The 21092-nt window shown below is 35.3% G+C and overlaps 1 protein-coding gene across 18 annotated transcripts in view; it reads left to right on the top strand.

Moving 5' to 3' along the window:
* Positions 1–21092, top strand: part of FIP1L1 (factor interacting with PAPOLA and CPSF1) — a 78617-nt gene that overhangs the window by 12137 nt on the left and 45388 nt on the right. For 4 of the 18 annotated variants that reach the window (XM_042984520.1, XM_042984519.1, XM_042984517.1 and 1 more), the window contains 6 exons: positions 3414–3478; positions 4023–4130; positions 4590–4720; positions 5016–5084; positions 13374–13483; positions 19954–20061. In XM_042984520.1, coding sequence (XP_042840454.1) covers positions 3414–3478; positions 4023–4130; positions 4590–4720; positions 5016–5084; positions 13374–13483; positions 19954–20061 — 591 coding nt within the window. The remainder of the gene's footprint in view (positions 1–3413; positions 3479–4022; positions 4131–4589; positions 4721–5015; positions 5085–13373; positions 13484–19953; positions 20062–21092) is intronic. The other 14 variants (XM_042984527.1, XM_042984523.1, XM_042984521.1 and 11 more) reach the window with 5 other exon arrangements.

The following is a 21092-nucleotide window of genomic DNA, read 5'->3' as shown; positions in this document are numbered from 1 at the left end:
GTAAATGTGTATATCTCCATCTGTCTATGCTTACACCCATTCTTCAGTTGATCTACTTTTTATGTTTTTTATGCATTTCAAAGTAACTTTTATAGATCTTTCTGAAGGGTATAGAATTTACTTAACCTTGATATTTCAAGATCTGTCCCTTGAAAACTGAAAGATCTTGTGAGAAAATGAAGTTTGATGAACATTTTGTGCACAGAATTTTCAGAAGCAAGTTTAAAGAGCAAATTGTATTCCGGGAACAATACTAAATGGATTTATTGTAAGCTGTTAGAAAGTACAAAATAGCATTTTTTTAGGTAACATACTTTTGTTATGAAGTTCATTTTCTCTATAAGGTATGAAGGAAAGCAAATTAAAAATTTTTTTTTAATGTTTACTTATTTCTGAGAGAGAGAGACAAAGTGCAAGCAGGGGAGGGGCAGAGAGAGAGGGAGACACAGAATGCGAAGCAGGCTCCAGGCTCTGAGCTGTCAGGCACAGAGCCTGACGAGGGGCTCAGACTCCCAAACCGAGAGATCATGACCTGAGCCGAAGTCAGACGCTTAACCGACTGAGCCACCCAGGCTCCCCAGAAAGCAAAATTTAGAGTAGGAATAATTTTTTTTTTTCTTCACATTTATTCATTTTTGAGACAGAGAGAGACAGAGCATGAATGGGGGAAGGTCAGAGAGAGAGAGACACACAGAATCTGAAACAGGCTCCAGGCTCTGAGCGGTTAGCACAGAGCCCGACGCGGGGCTCGAACTCAGGGACCACGAGATCATGACCTGAGCTGAAGTCGGACGCCCAACCGACTGAGCCACCCAGGGCCCCTAGAGTAGGAATAATTTAAGTCATATAGAGAAGTAGTTTCTTACCTTTGAGATTCATCCATCCATTTAATAAACAGTTTTTAAAAAGTTTGGCACTGCATTAATTGATGATGAGAATATGAAAAGTAATAATATAGTCCTTATTAGAAATAGTGAGGAAGACAGACATGTGAGCAAATACTTTCGGTGCAGTTTAAGTGCTAGAATAGAATGTACAAGGTGATTTGAAAGCTTTGAGAGGAGAGTTGCTAAAAAGCCTACGTATTGAAGAAAAAATCCTAGAGGCGGTAATATTTGAACTTGTTTGAATGATTCTTGAGACAGAAGAGGACTGATGATTTAGCAGGGACACTACTGCGATGTGGTGGAAGCCTGGCTTAGAGGAACATGGCTGGAGGATACAATAGATGGGAAAAAATGGTTAAAACCACTTTAGGGAATTAGAACCTTTAAAAGTTTATAGGCAGGTTTATAGGCAGGAATTAGAACCTTTGAAGGTTTATAGGCAGGTTAGGTTATGTGAAAAGATAACTAGCAGCAGTAGTTGAGATGGATTAAATAGAAATTGGTTGATATATTTGAGTTGTCCACATGAGATGATAATGCAGACTAAGCCAGTGGCAGTAGTATAGGGATGGATGGAAAAAGATACTTGAGTGCATAATAAATAGAAATGACATGGTTGTGGATGCAGAGTGAGATAAAGGACTCAATGACTTAGAGGTTTTAGAGCCCTTAATTGAGTACCTTACCGTATATTAGCATGTGTGGGTAATGTAGGAGGAGTAGGTTAAAACACATTTTTTTTTTTATGCATTAATTTTGAAGTTCCTTTCGATATCCAAGTATGTAGGATCTAGCACCTAGAGAAGCCTGACACCTCATGGGAGGCTCATGGAAGGTATCATATTAGCTTAAGTGTAATTTTCCAAACAGCTAAGCTTCTTTGAACACAATGAATACAAAGCCTTAGTAGTTTTAAAAACAAAAGTGATGTTTTAAAGGCAAATGTGGAAGGGAAAGTAGTTAGGTAGGGAGCAAAGAAATTCATTTATTGAACTTAAGGTTAAGCCTTTTATAAATACTATTTTGTTTTATGCTTTAGCAATTCTGTAAGAAGACCATGGAGAGATAGTACTTGATTTTTGTGCATTTAACTTGTAAACAGCTGGAACTTTTGTACATCATATATAGATAACCAAAAGGTGCTTTTGCTGTGCTGAATTTAGATTGTTGAAATGTAAGCAGCATGGGGCAGGAGGCATATTTGTTCAGTTCCTCATTCTCTTTCTTTAGCCTAGAGCCATATTTGATGTATTGTTGGTGTTTAATCATTTACTGTGGGAATTAATATCAATGAGGTGATTGAAGCGTTTCAAGATTGTAATGGTAGCACCACCTGACTGTAACAGTTTAATTCGGGCTATTTCATACTTTTTGCATTTATAGCAGTGGAGCTTCATACAGTTACTTGAATATTTTATTACGCTTCCTTATCATTTTATTTTTAAGCAGAAAACAAAAATCATAGTGCTAATGTAAATAACCTAAGTCTCATAAATTTAGTACATTGGAGGGAAAAAAAATGGAACTTATTAGGCAGATCAGAAACAGTGAATCTTTACAAGCCCAGTTGTCTGAACTTGGGAGGGTAAAGAAGCAAATGAAATAACATGAATATTATGTGAGAAATATATCATTGAGAACATTGTCTATTATTTTACGTCTTACTAATTATGTAAGTCTCTGTTATTATATTTGATTTTCCTCCTCATGCAAGAATGCATTATATGGAAAAGTTAGGGAACTGTCTGTAAACCCATATTACAGAAAATTTATACAAAGTCCATGAGGTCTTAAGTTACTTAGCCAAGGTTACACAACTAATAATTGACAAAACTTATATTTGAGCCTGGGGTCTGACTGCAGATTTTGTATTTTTTTCCTTTATCATGTGTATATTACATTTAAAAAGTATAGCTCAATAATTTTTTCAAATGTATACATTCATGAACCCACAACCCAGGTCAAGATATGGAACATTATTAGCATTCTAGAAATTTGCCTTTGTTTCCCCAGTCCTTAAACACTGACTACCACCAAACACTGTTCTGCTTTCACCCTAGATTTATTTTTAAGTGTAATATAAATGAATTCATTTTATGGGTAAAAGTATTCTGTGGATATTTGGAAAAGGAATTATCAACAATATCAAATGTAGGAAGGACTATAAGGAGGTCACTGGATTCAGGAACAAAGTGGAGAAATTTCATTCTTGCATGATTGCTGTTATGTTGTAGGTGAGGAAAGTGATAGAGATGGATTTCCTCTTAGCCACGTTTCTTGTGAAGTTTGTTACAGTGAGATACTTAGTGGCTGATAGGTTTTCAGATGAAAAGCAAGTTGAGACTTTTAAAAAATATTTTTTTCTCTTATTGAGCAAGTGACAGACTTTTAAAATTAGTTTAGAACATTTTCTAAAATGTGTCAGTCATTAGTCTGTTTAGTTACTATGTGGGTGTATAGTTTGTACATGTTGAATATATTGCTGTTTGTTTACATTTCTCAGGATAATTTTTATTTTGTTTTTAGGAGTTATGGTACAGCACCTGTAAATCTTAACATCAAAACAGGGGGAAGAGTTTATGGAACTACAGGTAAAACTTGTATTTGCAGCTGTATCAATAGGAAAATAAGTCGAATGTATGAATAGGTCATAAGTTGAGGTATTATACCTCAGTTAAAAAGAGCAGTTTTTCACCGTACATCATAGAGGTGGACAAACTTTTTCCGGAAAGGGCTACATAATAAATATTTAGGCTGTGTGGGTCACAGGGCTCCTGTCATATGGTTGGTTTACTTGTTTTACAGCCCTTTAAAAAAGTAGACTTTTCTTAGCTCACAGGCAGTACAAAAAAAGTGATTTAAAACATGGAAGTTAGCAACTTCCTATTGGTACAGGAATTCCTTATAAGTAACAAGTCCCTAATCTCTCAATCCAGTTTATTTTACAGCTACTCCATAAAGTTTGATCTCGCTTTTTATTTATGCTAATATTACTCTAAATGCTGTGTTTGGAACCTCTGCCATATTTAGTGGTATCAGTGGTAAAAAGGTGTCAATGATTTCTGTTTACCTGTGGTGTCTCTCAGTTTTGTGCTGATAATAGCTCCTTCACCATTTTGTAATTGTATAAAATAGGAACAAAAGTCAAGGGAGTGGACCTTGATGCACCTGGAAGCATTAACGGAGTTCCACTCTTGGAGGTAGATTTGGATTCCTTTGAAGATAAACCATGGCGTAAACCCGGTAAGATTCCTGTGGACTGTATCTGTTTCGAAAGATTTTTAGTATCAACAGTCACTAGAAGAGTATTTTTTAATGTCATTTTTATTGTCTTAATTACAAGAGTAAAATGACCTATATTATTAAATCTTATTATTTGCATATTATTTTATCATGACACCATTTCTAAAGGAAATACGTTCCCCCACCATGATCATTTGTTTCTTAAGTTCCACATATGAGTGACATAGTATTTGTCTTTGACTAACTTATTTCACTTAGCATAATATTCTCTAGCTTAAAGGAGATACTTGTGATCAAAAATTTTTATAGTCCTATTGCTTTATATTAGTAATTGGGAAAATTAGAAGGGGTGATAAAACTGACGGAACACTAAATTTTTGTTTTTATAGTTTATATTTTGTATGCTGCATAAAAATAGAATTGAAATATTTATACACTAATACTGTGTTTTATCTTTAGGTGCTGATCTTTCTGATTATTTTAATTACGGGTTTAATGAAGATACCTGGAAAGCTTACTGTGAAAAACAAAAGAGGATACGAATGGGACTTGAAGTTATACCAGTTACCTCTACTACAAATAAAATTACGGTAATTAGTAAATATTCCAGAATACCCCAGCCTTTTCTACAGTCCCAAATAAACTCCCCCAGATAAATCATTTTTTCCCCATAAAGGTGGTTAAATGCTATAAGATAGTTTAAAATTTTCATTCTTTTTATCATGTTTGTTTTTTTTCCCTTCCTTCCCTTTCAGAGTTTCATATTAATGATTATCAATGTTCTTAGTTTCAAGTCACAGACTAGCTACAGCTAGTTTGTCTTTATGTGGCCTATCAATTAAAAATTATGTGGTATCTTAATGGGGAATATGTTATTTAACTTAGGCCGAAGACTGTACTATGGAAGTTACACCAGGTGCAGAGATCCAAGATGGCAGATTCAATCTTTTTAAGGTGAATTTTAGTAAATTATCCTTGGTTGCTCTCATTTTTTTGTTCTTGAGTCTGCTCCCATACCACTACTCAAGGGATGAGGTTAAAGTGGAAATAGCTACCTTTTTTCCAAATCTTCAGCTTCCTGGTGACTTACAAATTTGCTGATTGTTGTTTTATCTCCACTTTGCAAGCATGTGAATTTATAGCCTATTATACTAACAAATGCCAAGTAAAACTATTCTTGCTGTATGTTGTGATTTTATTTTGAATTATAGTATGTGTTTGCTTGTGGGACATAAAAGTTCATGCCGATAGGCTAAGCTCTCAGTTTAGATCATGCTTTATCAAAATGGGAAATTATTTTCCTAATTTTCTTTTAAAAAATGATAAGGAAGATGGCATACTGCTTATTATCTTTATGACACTAAAATCATTGGTGTAACGTGTCTTAGAGTTTGAGATGTCTCAAGAAGCTTGGCCGTTTTTGAGAGTCTCTAAGAAAGACTCAACAGAATAGGATAAAGCCATTGATGTGTAAAATTAATAACTTAAAAGGATTAGGTTTAGGTAGGGACTTGCAGGTTGTTATTACCACTTGGGTATCAAGTCTGAATTCTGGCTTCTCCATTCCATATGATCACAGACCCAGTCCAAAGAATAATACCGTATTTTCATACTTCTGCAATACACAGCAACCTACAACCTTTTCTCTAAAATACCTGATTGTGTACTCTTTTTCCTTTACCTTAATTCTTAGTTCTTGATTCTTGTATTGAACGACACTGGAATGAAGACTGGGAGTGGCTTTTAGATTGGGTTGTGTACTCAGGGAACTTTGTGGGCAGGAACTTTCCTGTGATCCTTTTGGGACTGCAGCCCTGGCACCAAAATACTGCCTTATGCAATACATGTGCTATATCCGCAGATGTAGCCGCTCTGCTGGACACAGTTCTGTGTAGAGAATTTAATTTTAATTTACATCCTACTTTGGGTAAGTATTTGGTTCTTGTTCTGCTGTAAATCTTTTGAAAGTGTGTGATGATGTCTATTCTATTTTAAATGGCCATCCGGTTCTTTTTGGTGCTCTCTTCTTCAGGGATTGAATATATTGTACTTGATTCCAATGAATAGATAGAAGAGCTAGTTGTCTTGATGATGAAATAGTTTGCAGTGGTGCTTTTTATTTTTTTCTAACAAATGAAAACAAGGTGCCTTTGTAAATCTGCCAAGTTCTGTATACTTTGTCTTTTTGCAGTAGACTTCTAAAACTAAGGAATAAAAAGAAATTCCTAGGGGCTGGTCTCTCTTTTTTTTGAGAGAGAAGGAGGGAGAGAGAATGAATCTTATGTAGGCTTCATGCCCAGCACAGAGCCTGACTCTGGGCTCAGTCTCACCACCGTGAGATCACGACCTGAGCCAAAATTGAGTTGGATACTTAACCTACTGAGCCACCCATGCACCCCAAGTTCTGTCTGTTTTTTGTTTTGTTTTGTTTTTAAGTATATGTGCTGCTGAAGTGAGCACTAGAGGCTGGTCTCTTCTTGGAAGTGTCACCATGAATGAGTTTTTTATATACATACGGGCTATCAACATTGTTTTGAAGTTTCTTTGGGTTATATGAGAGGGAGGGAGGTCATTGTTCCATTCTCATTCATTTGCTTCCAAAGGAATAAGCGTTTGAATTTGATGAGTATACTTTCATGGTTTTATTTGCCTTGATAATGGGCATTAAATATTATTCATCTGTTAGAAATACTGATTTGGGAACAGGGTGTATATTTTAATAATGTGTATGGCTCACATTTTTTATGCATATTGTGGTCTGTAGGATATATTTTATTGATGTTGCTCAGGATCTGCAACTACTGGTTATATGTGAGTGTTTGGCATTTTCAGGCCACAATTTACTTGACATTAAATTTCAGACGAATTGCTGTCACCTTAAATAAAGAAATATCGTTGTTCAGGTTTTTGTAGGACTGTTATTCTTGAAAAAGTATGAGTTGTCTTTCATTATCTATCCTGCAACTCTGGAGAATACAAAAAATATTATAAGGATGTAATTGGTATCCCAAATATGCAGAGGCAAATTTCTTAGGTATTATTAACATTAAGTGTTTATATATAGTTCCATTCTGTTTCTGTGTTTTCTTAAAAGGGTAAAGATGCAGTGTTAGAAAAGCATTTGCCATTCCATTTTATTTTATTTATTTTTTAAAGTTACCTGCTTTTTTTTTTAATGTTTATTTTTGAGAGGGAGAGTGGGTGCACATGTGAACGAGTTGGGGAGGAGCAAGAAAAGAGGGAGACAGGATCTGAAGCGGGCTCTGCTCTGGCAGCACAGAGCCCGATGTGGAGCTGGAACTCACGAACCATGAAATCATCACCTGAGCTGAAGTTGGACACTTAACCGACTGAGCCACCCAGGTGCCCCAAAGCATATGCCATTTTGATCAGAGCCTTGTGAGTGTGGAGAACACACACAAAAAAGTATTGCGGATGAGGAAATGGCTTGGGCAAAGAAAGAAACTCAGTTGAGTAGAAGTGGATGAGAGTAGTATTTAAGAAGTTAGCCTGATTGGATGAGTTCTTTTCGGAATGGAATAGAAGAGAGATTGGTTTGTGAGGTGTGGTTCAATTCTAGAAGGCCTAGAAACAAGGAGGATGAGTTGGAGGAATTATTCCCTGTTTGTGAGCATGAAAGTGACATACAAGTAATATAATTTTGGAAGTGACCTAATAAGTAACAATTCTGGCAGCAGTGTAAGGTTGAAAAAAGGAAGTCTAAGCTCTTACCCATTAATCCACTGTTTGAACTACAGTTATAAGGATTGGTGATTGAGAAGGAAAAGGACTTCCCCAATTTTCCCGTTAGGTCTGAGCACCTCTAATGTGCACAGCACTGTGCTAGATACCGTGGGAAAACAGACTCTGTATTTAAGGAGCTCATGGTCTAAGCGATGTGTACGTATGAACTAACCATGATATATTGTGAGAAATGTTATGTTAGTGGTATTATCAAAGTGCAGTAGGGAGTTGAGAGGATAGAGTGGGTTGTCCTATGATACAGAGTCTAGAAGGATTCAAACATGATAACCGGAAGATGAGTGAGTTTTCATTAGAAGACGGGGTGTAGAACATTGTAGGCAGAAAGAGCAGTATGAGCAAAACCAGATAGCATGAATGGAGAGTTGGGGTAGATGAGAGGTATTACAGGAGAGAAGCCTAGAAATGGCAGAAATGGGGCCATGATGGGAAAGACCTTAATCTGAAACTAGTCTACAGACATTTGTATAGACAATAGGAAGCCATTTGAAAGTTCTTGAGTAGAATAGTGTGAGCAAATTTGGTTTTTAGAAAAAGAACTTACAAGTGTTCTCTAGAATGTAAGGAGGAGAAAAGGAAGTCAGAGACCACATACAGAGCATTTGCAGTACTGTAGAAATGAAATGAATAAGGACCAGATCTTAAAGTAGTGAATGAACAAAGGGGACAGATTTAAGAATCATAATTTAAATTCTTTTCATGTCTACTGCAAAGATACTTGTTTCATCCTTGATCAACTGAGAAATAAGCAACCTACCAGCCCCTTTAAATTTTTGTTGGTTTTTTTTTTTTTTTTTTTACTTTCTTGTTAAGTAAATTCTCAAACATTAACAAGTAGATAAAATAGTACAAATGAACCAAGTAAGTACAAATGAACCAACAAGTAGATAAAATAGTACAAATGAACTTGTTAGTTTAAGTTCATATTTGAGAGAGAGAGAGAGAGAGAGAGACAGCACCACATGAAAGTGGAGGAGGGGCAGAGAGAGAGGGAGAGAGAATCCCAGCCCGGCTCCATGCCAACAGTGCAGAACCCGAGTGGGGCTCAATCCCATGAACCATGAATTGTGACATCATGACCTGAGCCAAAATCAAGAGTCAGACACTTAACTGACTGAGCCACCTAGGGACCCCTTTTTTGGCTTAATTTTTGTTTTTGTTTTCAGTGAAATGAAAGGAGATGAAGTTTAATAGAAAAATAAAGTCACTTAATTGGTTATAAAAGCAGTTGTGTAATTTTATAATTCGGAGTGAGGGGCAAGGGAAGAGTGACTAGTGGGAATGGGTTACATAGTATGTGTGAAAAAAAAATTGACCACAACCTTCTCTTAAAATATTTTTATGTCTGTATGTGCACACACATTCATAGATGATTTTTTTTTTCCTCTGTGTGTATATAAGCTGTGTTTTGAAATTTCACAACTATGTGTCTGTTATTGTCCATTATACCAAGCATTCATTTGTACCCTTTTAATTTGGAAGCACGTATCTTTCATTTCTGGGATATTTTCTTCTATTATGTTTTTTACTTTCTCTCTGCTTTCTAATGTCTTCTGGGCCTCCTATTCAAGTATCAGACTCCTTTTTTTTTTTTTTTTTTAATTTTTTTTTTAATGTTTATTTATTTTTGAGGGAGAGAGAGAGGAGACACAAAACTTGCAGCAGGCTCCAGGCTCTGAGTTGTCAGCACAGAGCCCGATGTGGGGCTCAGACTCACGAACCTTGAGATCATGACCTGAGCCAAAGTCGGATGCTCAACCTACTGAGCCACCCAGGCACCACCGCCCTCCCCCCCCCCCCCCGCCTTTTTAAAAATTCCTTTTTAATTAAATATCGGACTTCTTATACCAGTCCTTTAATTTTCTTTTCTCTTTTACTTTCCACCTCTTTGTCTTCCATTATCTGGGAAATTTTTTCCACCTTATAACCCTTCTGTTCACTGTCATTTCTGTGGTTATATTGTTAATATTCAAGAAAATTTTTCTTTAGTATTTAACCTTAGTGTCCTGCTGTTGTTCATGCATGCAGTGATATAGTGTTTTTTTTCTCATCTGTCTCTCAAAAGATATTTGTGTTGATGATACGTTGTTTGTTTCATTTAGGTTTTATTTTCCTGCATAGTGTGTTTGTTGTTTTTGGCCTTTGACTGACTTTTCTCAAATGTTTGTGGGTCCTTGGCCATTCACTCATAAGGGAATGGGCCACTCAAAAGGTGATTGGGAACTCTGAATATGAATAAAATTTGCTATAGGCTTTTCTGTAGGGCTAAGCTTTTTTAATAGTCCCACACGTCACTATCTTTAGGTTGTTTTGTTTTTTGTTTTTGTGGTGATTTGATTTTATAGGGAATAGATTCCAGTGGCCTGCCTAGAGGGTTTATACTTACCTGATTCAAATGTTCTGGAAACTGGAGTTGTCCAGTTGCTGAACCTTTTGGGGTTCTGCCATGAGAATCATAGTATCTTTATTTTCTTATTGCTGACTTAGGATTCAGGTTTCTTTATTCTGCTCAGTCAGTTACTATCTTTTCATCTGTTTTCAGAGTCCCAAATTTTATTGTGTTTGCAGTCTTTTTGTTCTTGTGGGTTGAAACAAAATTTTGGTAATTTATATGGTTTGCTACTTTTCCTTTTTTACCTTAACATTTATGTGGCAGATGCTTTTCTAGGTTATTAAAGTTTTTTGATAACATTTTAAATAGTTGCATGATGCATTATTTGGGTGTAACACACAACAAATTTCTTTTTAGATATTTTGTTTGGAAGGTTAACCTGTGAAGGGTAGCTGAAGGAAATTTCATAAAATAATTTAAGTTTTGGTACATTGGTAGCATAATTTGGGTAAATATTGAGCTTCTCAAGGTTACAGACTTCAGTCAAACTTTTGTTTGGATATGTAAGACTTGACATGACTTTGTGTTTAGAGAACCTGTCATGGTATCTTATAGTCATTTCTTAAAATATTAGGTCATATTAAAAAATTATCTCATTCTGGTTAAACAAATTCTATCTGTAACCCTGAGTGCAACATCTGAAGAAAAACAAGTGGATGCAAGTTGATTAGGAGACTTGCTAAAATGGCGAGGACTTTCAGAATTAGTAAGAGTATTTTACAAGGAAATAAAGGAGAAAAGAAAACTAAGGAAACGGAAGCAAATTTTACATGTTTAAAAATGTACTGTCTTCCTGATGTCTTTTCCCCTGTTGTAAATAATTTTTCATCTTTGCTCTTTCTTTTTTTTTCATCTTTGCTTTCTTTTTTTCCCTCCTCTTTTACTTCTTCAACTCTCTTCCCATTCCCCTCCCCAGTTTTTAATTGAGCATTGACTATGTTAGGAAGCAGCTCTGACTTAAGTAGGGAGGGGAGGTGAGCATTATAGACCTAGACTTTGTGATCTTAGGGTTTTTCTGACTTAATGGGAAAAGTCGTGATTGATTAGATAATTGGGCCAAAACTCCATGTCCTGTGAAAGACTTTGAAGTGACATTTAAGGTGAATCCCAAAGTCAGTCAAATAAAAATATATACTGAACACTTATTCCAGGCACTGTTTTTAGGTATTGGGATACAGATTTGAATAAAACCTACATGCAGTATAAATCCTTGTAGTCCATGATAAGAAATTTAGGTTTCATTCTGTTTGTGTTGGGAAACTATTAAGAGAATTTTGAGCAGGAGAGAGACATGAGGTGATTTACACTTTTAATAACAGTGCTTGGCTGTACACAGGGGATAGATTTTTTAGAGGTAAGGTCAAAGCAGAGACAATTCAGTAGAACAGTTGAGAAGTGGTAAGTTTAACCTGGGTTTTAGGGGTGGACATAATAAATGGTTGAATTTGGTATATATTGTAAAGGTACAGCTGACATAGGATTGTCATATCTATTGGGGAGAACCAGAATGGGGGATAGTAGGAAATCAGTAGTTTTGTTTTGACCACAGTAAGTTTGGGTTGCTTATTAGATAGATAAGATGTTGGATATAAATTACTGGAGCTCAGGGGAACAGTTGAGACCATACTGTCAACTCTCAATATTCCTGACATGCAGGAAGAATAATACATTTCTTTTTCTGTGTTCTCATAGCATTTTTATCTCATAGATACTTTTTTCATAGCATTTATTGTATTGCTCTGGTTGTTTATGTGTCTGTCTTGTCCCATGGCCTGAGATTTTGTTCTATTTCTCTCTGTAATCTCAGCTTCTGGTGAAAGATTTTTAGATAACAATAGATATTTAATGTTTGATGAGTGAACCATGTTTTATTTCTCTTGTCACCACATTCTGTCAGTTTACCTGTCAAGTGTCTATCAAATCCATTTCTTTCTATCCTCATTGTCTTAGTGCTGATCCTCAGTCATACCTCATTAGGATCTGGGCCTTTTAAATGAGTTTTTTTAATGAGTGGAACTCATTTTCAAGTAAAATGTCCGTGTAAAACCCTAATTGTATGAAGACACCAATTGTGGATTAGGTTCTGTGGTATTAATAAGAGATCTGATTTTAATGACTCAAATACATTCTTTTTCTCATGTAATGATTACGTGAAAGGTAGATAGTTTCTGGAATTGAATCAGTGGTTTGAGTATATCAAAGTGTCTGAGGGTTTCTTGGCCTTTGTCTCCTGGGGAAAGAGAATGATGCTGAATTTAGACTGAACAGTAGAATTTAAGTAGGGCATAAAATATGGTGTGATGTTCTTCAAGTGTAGGGTAAATGTAGTTTGTTTAGATTTAATAAATAAATGATGATTTAAGATAGGCAGGTGAGTATAAAAGCAAAAGAACATAAAGGAAAAATTTCACCAGTCTAAAGGAGTATGACTGGACCATACTCAAAAGATCTGATAGGAGTAGAAAGGATGGCTCAATATGGGAGAAATTATGGAGTAAGTAGATAACTGATTTGAAAGTCAATATAAAGGAGGGAATAGAGGTTATTAAGGAAACAGCCATCAAGCTTTTAAGTGTGCTGAACTGGCAGGAGAGTGTACTGTTGATGATGGGGAAACAAATGGTATGGAAAGTTGTTAATACTCATGTTGGAGCAAATCACAGTCTGAATAGAAAATGGTCAGAATGGCGAAAATGGCCACTGGTTGTTTTCTTAGAATGGTAGTAAACATAGAAGGGGAAAATTCTTCAAGGCCTTTCTTGAACTTTGAAATGTGGGGTCATAACCATGTATCTTGGGCTCATTTGTGGCAGTTTGAGGGAATTTATGAAAGGACTAAAGAGTTAGAGCTTACTAGACTTTTAAGTAACATTAATGTGAACTTGTTAATAGTTGGGAACATTTTGATTCCATAATCCATCTTTGGTGCCTTTCTCATAATGCTGTTCAAAGATAAGGTAATTTTATTAAATATTCAGCAACAAAACATTCTTCATATTTAATTTAAAATTAGATGTTACAAATTTATTTTACTACTTGTAGTATATTTGAGTGTTCTATTAAATAAGCTAATAACCCTTTTTTTTAAGGTACAGCAAGGACGAACTGGAAATTCAGAGAAGGAAGCAGCACTTCCATCTACAAAAGCTGAGTTTACTTCTCCTCCTTCTTTGTTCAAGACTGGACTCCCACCAAGCAGGTTAGTTAGACAATTAATAACTCCATTTATTGAAGGCATTGGTATCTTCATCTTGTATTAGTGCTATAAAATGTAAAAGCGCTGAATATTCTGTCAAAGAACATTCCACGTTGTTTTAATACAAAACGAGTTCTTTGTGAAAAACTCTTCTTGGTGCCTTCCCATTTAAAAAACATTTAGGTGAGCAAGAAATGAAGCATGGTATATAGTTACACGTCCGTAAAAAAGACAATCTTCTATTCAGGAGAGATGGCAATAACAATGGTCTTGCTGTTTTCTGTGCTTATTATTCTTACATAAAGAATTATTGGACTTCCTAAGTCTAGATCTATTGGCCTAAATGTGTTTTACAGATTTTAGTAAAAGATGGTAGGCATTTCAGCCTGGGCAGTCTTTCCAATTAAAACCACTTTCTTTTCTTTCTTTGGTTTATTTTGATAATACCTAACTTTAAGTTCCACGAGGTACCAATTGTAAGAAACAAATGTGCTGGCAAATGTCCTTTTAATTTAAACATGACAAATGGTTAGCCTGTTACCAGGAAAATGGTAAAGGATAAACTGAGACTAAGGAAGTTTGATGTTAGCAGTTTAATTTTGAGTTAGGTAAAGATGACTTAAATCAGGTATTTCTCTGGGCCTGAAACAAGTCAGTCACCAAGCTGTTACTCGTTCTCAGCCAGATCATTTACCTTTTGCGTTACTTGCTTAAATTTATTTTATACAGTTTTCTGGTTTTGTTATTCTGCAATTTTGAATTGCTATAAGAGATTATATTTTATAATATACAAATGCAGGAAAAGCCCATATGGGAACATGTGGTTTAGCCTTAAGATAAAGATTCTTGAAACTTTCAGCCAAAATTAAATGTCACAAAGCCATCTTGGATTTTGACTCTCTTCTCATCCTAACAATTATTAGTCATGGACATTTTCAAATATTATTTAAATAAATGCAGTCTCATAAAATGTTTGGCTAAGAAGTTATGATAGCTGAGGAATACTGATTCCTTTATTATGTAGTCTTCTTTTGCTTTTTTTTTTCCTATTTTAAAAGAGGTCACTCTTACTCATTGAGTTTATCGTGTTCTGCAGTAGAGAAGGATGTGAAGAGCTTGGACTCTAGAGCCAGACTTCTGGGGTTCAAATTCTGGCTCTATTGCTTACTAGCTCTGTGTCCTTGAGCACATCCCCTAATCTTGTTTTCATTTCCTGATCTGTAAAATGTAATAATAATAAGACATCCCTCACAGGGTAGTTATGTATATTAAATGACTTCATTTATGTGAAATATTCTGGAAAAATAATACAGAAGTAATACTCTATAGATATTTGTTAATAAACTATTTAGGAATTAATAGCAGGACTGCCCCCTCCATCAACCAACCAACCAACCAACCAACCAACCAACCTACCAACCTTGGGCCAGATTTGTAGGGCATTGTATTGTTATACAGGCTTTGGCTTTTCCTATAAGTAAAGTAAATGGGGTGCCACTGTCAGAGTTTGTGCAGAGGAATGAAATTATCTACTGTAGGTTTCGTAAGTCTTCATTGCTTTATTTAAGATCAGACTACAGAGAGATTAAGGGCAGAAGCTGAGAAGCCAGTTAAGAGGTCGTAACAGTGATCTAGTCAAGAGATAATGGTAACTTGGACAAAGTGGTTGTGGTGCAGATGGTGAGGAGAAGACAGATATTGGATACATTTCAAAAGATGTAAAAGATCTTTTACATCTGAAATAGAAGAGACTACGGGAGGAATGCTTTTTTTGGAGGGAGAAGACCAAGAGTTCAGTTTAGGATACACTAAAATTGAGTTGTCTATTAGACATATAAGTGGAAAATTTGCATAGGAAGTAGATCTATGGATCTGCAGTAGAGGGAAAAGGTATGGGCCGGAGATAGAAATTTGGGAGTGATCAGTGTTTAAGTAGTATTTAAATGAAGTTGTGAAACTGAATTTGATTGTAAAAGAGGTAAGTATCCAAAGAAGTGGTAAGAGGGACAGAGCCTTGGGGCATTTCCTTGCAGGTCAGAAAAATAAGAATGAGGGAGGAGGAGATCCATACAGAAGAATTACTACTGATATAGGAAGAACACCCAGTGTAGTTTCAAAGTAGAAGAACAATTAACTACCAAATAATACTGATTGGCCAAGAAGAAGAGGGCTGAGGATGACTTTTGGATTTTATTTTAGTTACTTTTTTAAGATTTTATTTTTAAGTAATCTCTACACCCAATGTGGGACTTGACCTCACAACCCCAAGATCAAGAGTCGTATGCCCTACTGACAGAGCCAGTGAGGCGCCCTGGCTTTTGGATTTTAAAACATCAAAGTTGCTGGTCCTGACCAGGATCCTTTTTAGTGGTATAAAGTGAAGATTGAAAAAAGACTTTTTGGAATGGATTCAAGAGAGAATAGGAGAGGAATTAGAATGAGAAAATACGTATAACTTCTTGGAGAATTTTTTTCTTTTTACATTTGAGAGGGGCAGAAAAATGGAACAGTATCTGAAGGGAAATGTGGGGTCAGGAGGCTGTTTTTTTCTAAAATGAAAATTACAGCATGCTTGTATACTTACGAGAATGAGTTACTAGAGGGGAAGTTGATGATTCAAGAAGCAAGAAGGGACAGTTGTTAGAACAATGTCCTTAAGATCAGAGGGGACGGGATATAATGGGGGGGGAAGGGAAGCGGCACAGTTAGCCTTAAAAAGGAGATGGGCAGTTCACTCAATAACAGGAGAGAAGGGGGGGTGGGTAGGTAAGATAATGATGGGAGTCGGTTTTTCCCAACAACACAGGATGCTGACTTACCTGGTGGATGTGAGGATGTAGAAGTGGGTGTTGAACGTTTGACAAGAGGAGAAATTCTGAAATAGTCATTTAGAGGTGTGTGAATAAACTTAGGGGGAAATGAGTCAGATTGTAGCCAGTACTTGGAGGGAAGTGTGCTGTCAAAAGAAGACTTTTTTTTTCAAGATAAAAATTGCAACATTTTTATATGCTGGTGGGAATGAATTAGTAGAGCAAAAAAATTGACAAAGGGAGAGAGACTGTACATTTCCAACTTTTCTTGAAGTTGTTGGTTATGTGTTTAAAATGAGACCAGTAGTCAGCTTGCTTGGATGTGTTTGTCTTGCCCTTGCCAGGTATTTGTATGTTTATGAAGACTAGCTAGAGTGGGATTTAATATGAGTTGTGGTTATACCAGGCAAATATGACAAAGGTGCAAGGAAGGTGAGAGGGTCCTTGAGAAAGTGATTATAATGATGGACGGCCATGGACTGAAGGAGAGATGGAGAATAGTGGCAGGAAAGGGTCGGTAAAAAGGTAAAGAAATGACAGAAAAGTTAGTCGATCTATCACTACTACCAAAAAAAGTGGATAATTGCTACCATAACCTATAGAAACATACCCAACATGTCAATGTTGTCACTTTCTTGATACAGAGAACAATACCTGTTTTTCATTAAGAAAGTTTGTTTTCTGGGTTCCTCTTCACTTGATCAAAAGCACACTTTTGTTCATTGTGAAGTATTTCCCAAAATAAATACTTGTTTTTTTCTGTTTTGGTCTTTGTATTTATGGAGATTAGAAGGACCTGTATGAAAGTAAAATTTTACTGACTTTAGGGAGTAGACAGGAATGCCATTTAAGACATAATAGAGACTGCCCAACAAATAGTAATGAGCTGTACTACTTACTGACCTAACCACTGTATTGCCTTTGTTTAAAATCTTCGATTGCCTTACTAATGTGTAGATGACTATTGGTATGTTTGCACAGAATTTTTTTAAATGGATCTTTGTACTTTATCAATGGAAATGCTGGGTTTCTAACTTTCTGTGTTGCCCAGCAAATTGGCATACTTAAGTAAAATGTTAATATTTAATATATCAGAACGTTTTCCTATATCTTTAAAATTTTTCATATTATGTCAAGAATGTACAGCTTGATAAATTTTCACAAACTGAACACTCATGAACATTGAATATTATTCACCCAAATTTATCATTTATTAACATTTTGCCATATTTGCTTTATAATTTGCCCAAAATATTTTCCTTTTTGAATCATTGTTAATTGTAAACATCATTTTTTAAGAACAAGGACATTCTGTTATGTAATCTTAAAGTGAGAAAATCTTACAATGAGCCAGTATGTTAATATACAAGTCATAAATTTTGCTGATTATTTCAATGATGTCTTTAATGGCAGTTCTTTCCTTGATTTCGGGTTCAGTCCAGGGTCATTCTTTATAATTAACTCTTTTATCTCATTATTTTATCATCTGAGACAGTTTCTCAGACATTCTTTGTATTTGTTGACTCTGAATTTTGAAGAGTGCAGTCTGGTTGTTTTGTAAGTCATCTCCCTCAATCTGAGTTTGCCTGATGTTTCCTCTTTATTAGGTTCAGGTTTTGCTTTTTTGGGCAGGAAACTACATATGTGATGTTCTGTCCTCAGTGCATCAGCCTTGAGGTACATGATGTCATTTTCCCCATTTTTAGAGATGATAACTTTAATCACTTAGTTGTAATGGTGTTCTTTGGGTTTCTGCACTGCAAAGTTATTGTTTTTACTGTTTGTATTTAATAAATAATATGTGAGGAGATGGTAAATATCCTGTTTCTTTTTTAAACTTCCCAAACTTTAAAATCCCATTGTTGATTTTTGCTTTTTCCCGTTACTACTGTAATGACTGTAAAATACTGATTATCTAACTCTGTTATTTCTCTTACATTAATTAGCTGGCATTCTTCTTTAAAAATGGGCTTTCCCACCTCCTCCACTTATTTATTATCATCTAGACTCATTAATTTTTATTTTATATGTGAGAGAGTGTATTTGTTGCTTATAAATATGGTTTATTTGTATATGTAGTATATAAACTATATATACTACTTATATACTGTAATTCATATCGAAGCTCAAATTGTTTCAGACTTGCTTCATGGGAGCCTCTTCAGAGTGGCTCCTGTGCCCTTTTGACATGTCCCCATCATGTTTTTTGTTTTGTTTTGTTTTTGAGGATTTTTTTACTTTCTAGCTTTACCAAATGTTCCATGCTTATCTTGTACTTCCTCTGCCCCTCCTTGGGAGCAGCCAGGGACTTGAAAGCACCTTGATGACTTTTAATGGGAAATGATGATTAGAAACCAAGATCTTGGCACCAGTTATCCTCATTGCTGTTGGAGTGTCACTGTTTCTAGGCTTTTTCCGCACTCACGGCTGGGAGAAAACAGCCAATTTCAATATAAAATTGCCTTATGTATGAATTTAATCATTCATCCTTCTTTTACTTCACATTTGACATCACAGGTTTCTACTTCCCTTTCCTTAATCCAGATTACATCCCTGTTTTACCACATTGAGAACCTATTTCCCAACAATTTCAGTATATATACTCTTCGCTTCATCCTAAAATACACTCAGAACAGATTAGGACTTCTGCACTTACCATTACAAAAACCAAACCTATTAAATAGAATTCAAGATTTCTTTGGAATTCTTTTTTTTTTTTTTTTTTTTTTTAAGATGAGAGTATGTAGTTAAAATAGTCAGAAGTTTCCTTTAGAGTGGTTATATTAATCACTTAAAGTATTATATCCATTGTTTCTGTTTGTATTCAATATTAGCTTTTCTTTTTCTCCATGTTTATTGACAGTTTTTTTTGCCAATGTAAAACTTTGAAGAGAGTCCCAAGTACATTCTTTCCCCTGCTTCTTTCACTCCTGTTAATAATTAACTTCATTGTGTCTAGTTTCTAGTTTATTCTTCCTTTGTTTCTTTTTACAAAAATAAACAGATACATAAGCATACATTTTTTTCCTATAGAAAACTTTGCTATTGAAAGAGTGTCTTATTAGTCTTTTAAAGGACTGGCAAGAGTGTAAATAGCTGAACTTTCTATGGAGTATTGCACTAGGGATATAATTAACTTTCTTTAGAATGTTATTTTGAAAGTTACTTTGAAATGGAATTTTTATGAAATACATTTATTTAGTGTAGGTTTTTATAAGACACATCAGAGTGTTACTTTTAACTGCTACACTAACAATATTTGTACCTATTGAAGAGTGTAGGGGAAAAAAATCTCAAAAGTTTTGAATAAGGTTTTGTGAAACCGTGGAAGTTTATGTCACTCATAAAAGCACAGAAATTTATTTCTTGATAATAACCTGATAAGCCCTTGGTTCTTTTCTTATTTCTGCATTTTGACATACTATTTTGAAAAAGATTTCTGAAAATATTCTAGAGTTACTAAAATGTTGATAACACGTTAATATTTAAATACCTACTAGTGATTTTAGTACCACAGAGACTTGAAGAAAATGATACGATAGGAACATGCTAAAGGACTTTAGAAAAAGCATGTCAAAAAAAAAGGAAAAAAAAAAAAGACAGAACAAGGGGGGTCAGAGACAACAATATGTAAGAAAAAACATAGAAAATTTATCTCACCAGAAACAGCACCTCCTCTCAGTCTCAGACAAGTACTGCCTCCAGAAAAGCCAATTCCAGCGTTGGGAAGTGGCAGGACCGATATGGGAGGGCCGAATCACCTGACCTAAGGTAAGGCTGTTTTTAAACATTGGCTACTCCCTGATGTTTAGGTCATCAGTGTTGTTTTGTTTATTACTAAGATGATAAATTTTGATTGGATTGTACCATATTTTTTCCCCCTCAATTATGCTTTCTTATTACAGAAATTGAGGGTTTTAAAAATCATGAGTCAGGCCCTATCAGCTCACACCTTCCCTCTTCTCTCTCTGACTTTTATACTACATTATAAATTGCGTGGAACCATCTAATAGCTCAATAAGCGTTTTTTTTCTCCCCACTGCTGCAGGTTTAATTCTTTCTCATATCACACCCTATTAAAAAATCGCTGGGTGTTTCTCTTTGTTGAATAAAATTTAGCCTTCTGAGCTAGTATTTAGAACCTGTAAAATTGAACTGCATTGAATCTTTCCAAACGTTTTATCTCAACTATAGTGCATAAAGCAGCCATTTCATTGAGTCTACCAGCTGTCTTAGGACGTGTTAGTATTTCCCTTATTGTTGCTATGCTTTTACTCCTGATCCCCCTCTGCAGAATTCTGGTCTGTATTCTAAATCTTACACTTACAAAGCGTGCACCTTTGGATGGATACTGCATACTCTCTGAGCCTGTAAAATGGGAATCATAATTTCTATCTGAAGGGATGTAGTAAGAAGCAGTTATGTCAGGGTATGACAGTGCATTGCCAATAGTAATCAATCTGAGCAATTACAGTTTGCTTGACTTAGAAATACAGAGTTAGATACCTCCCTCATTTACTATTTAAAGTTTTAAACAATGGTGTGGGGGTGGTATTTTGTTGGTTTTTGTTGTTCCAGCATTTTAAACTTTCTTCCTAGGCAGGTTGATGCTCTTACCTTAATGTGCTTTTAGTTATTTTCATTTATAAACTTTTAAATATGTAAGTTATGGTCAGATATCTTTGATCATAACACCTAAAAGAAAAGCAAAGGGAGGAAACAATCAAATTTTTATTTTTTTAGATTTCCTTTTCTTTGGGGACTCCATTATATATTCTTCATGAATAGTAAGAATTTCTAGT

The sequence above is a fragment of the Panthera tigris genome, chromosome B1, assembly GCF_018350195.1.
Source record: "Panthera tigris isolate Pti1 chromosome B1, P.tigris_Pti1_mat1.1, whole genome shotgun sequence".
Taxonomy (NCBI): Eukaryota; Metazoa; Chordata; class Mammalia; order Carnivora; family Felidae; genus Panthera; species Panthera tigris.
The sequence above is the reverse complement of the archived record's forward strand: the minus strand, read 5'-3'. Positions and strand labels throughout refer to the sequence as shown.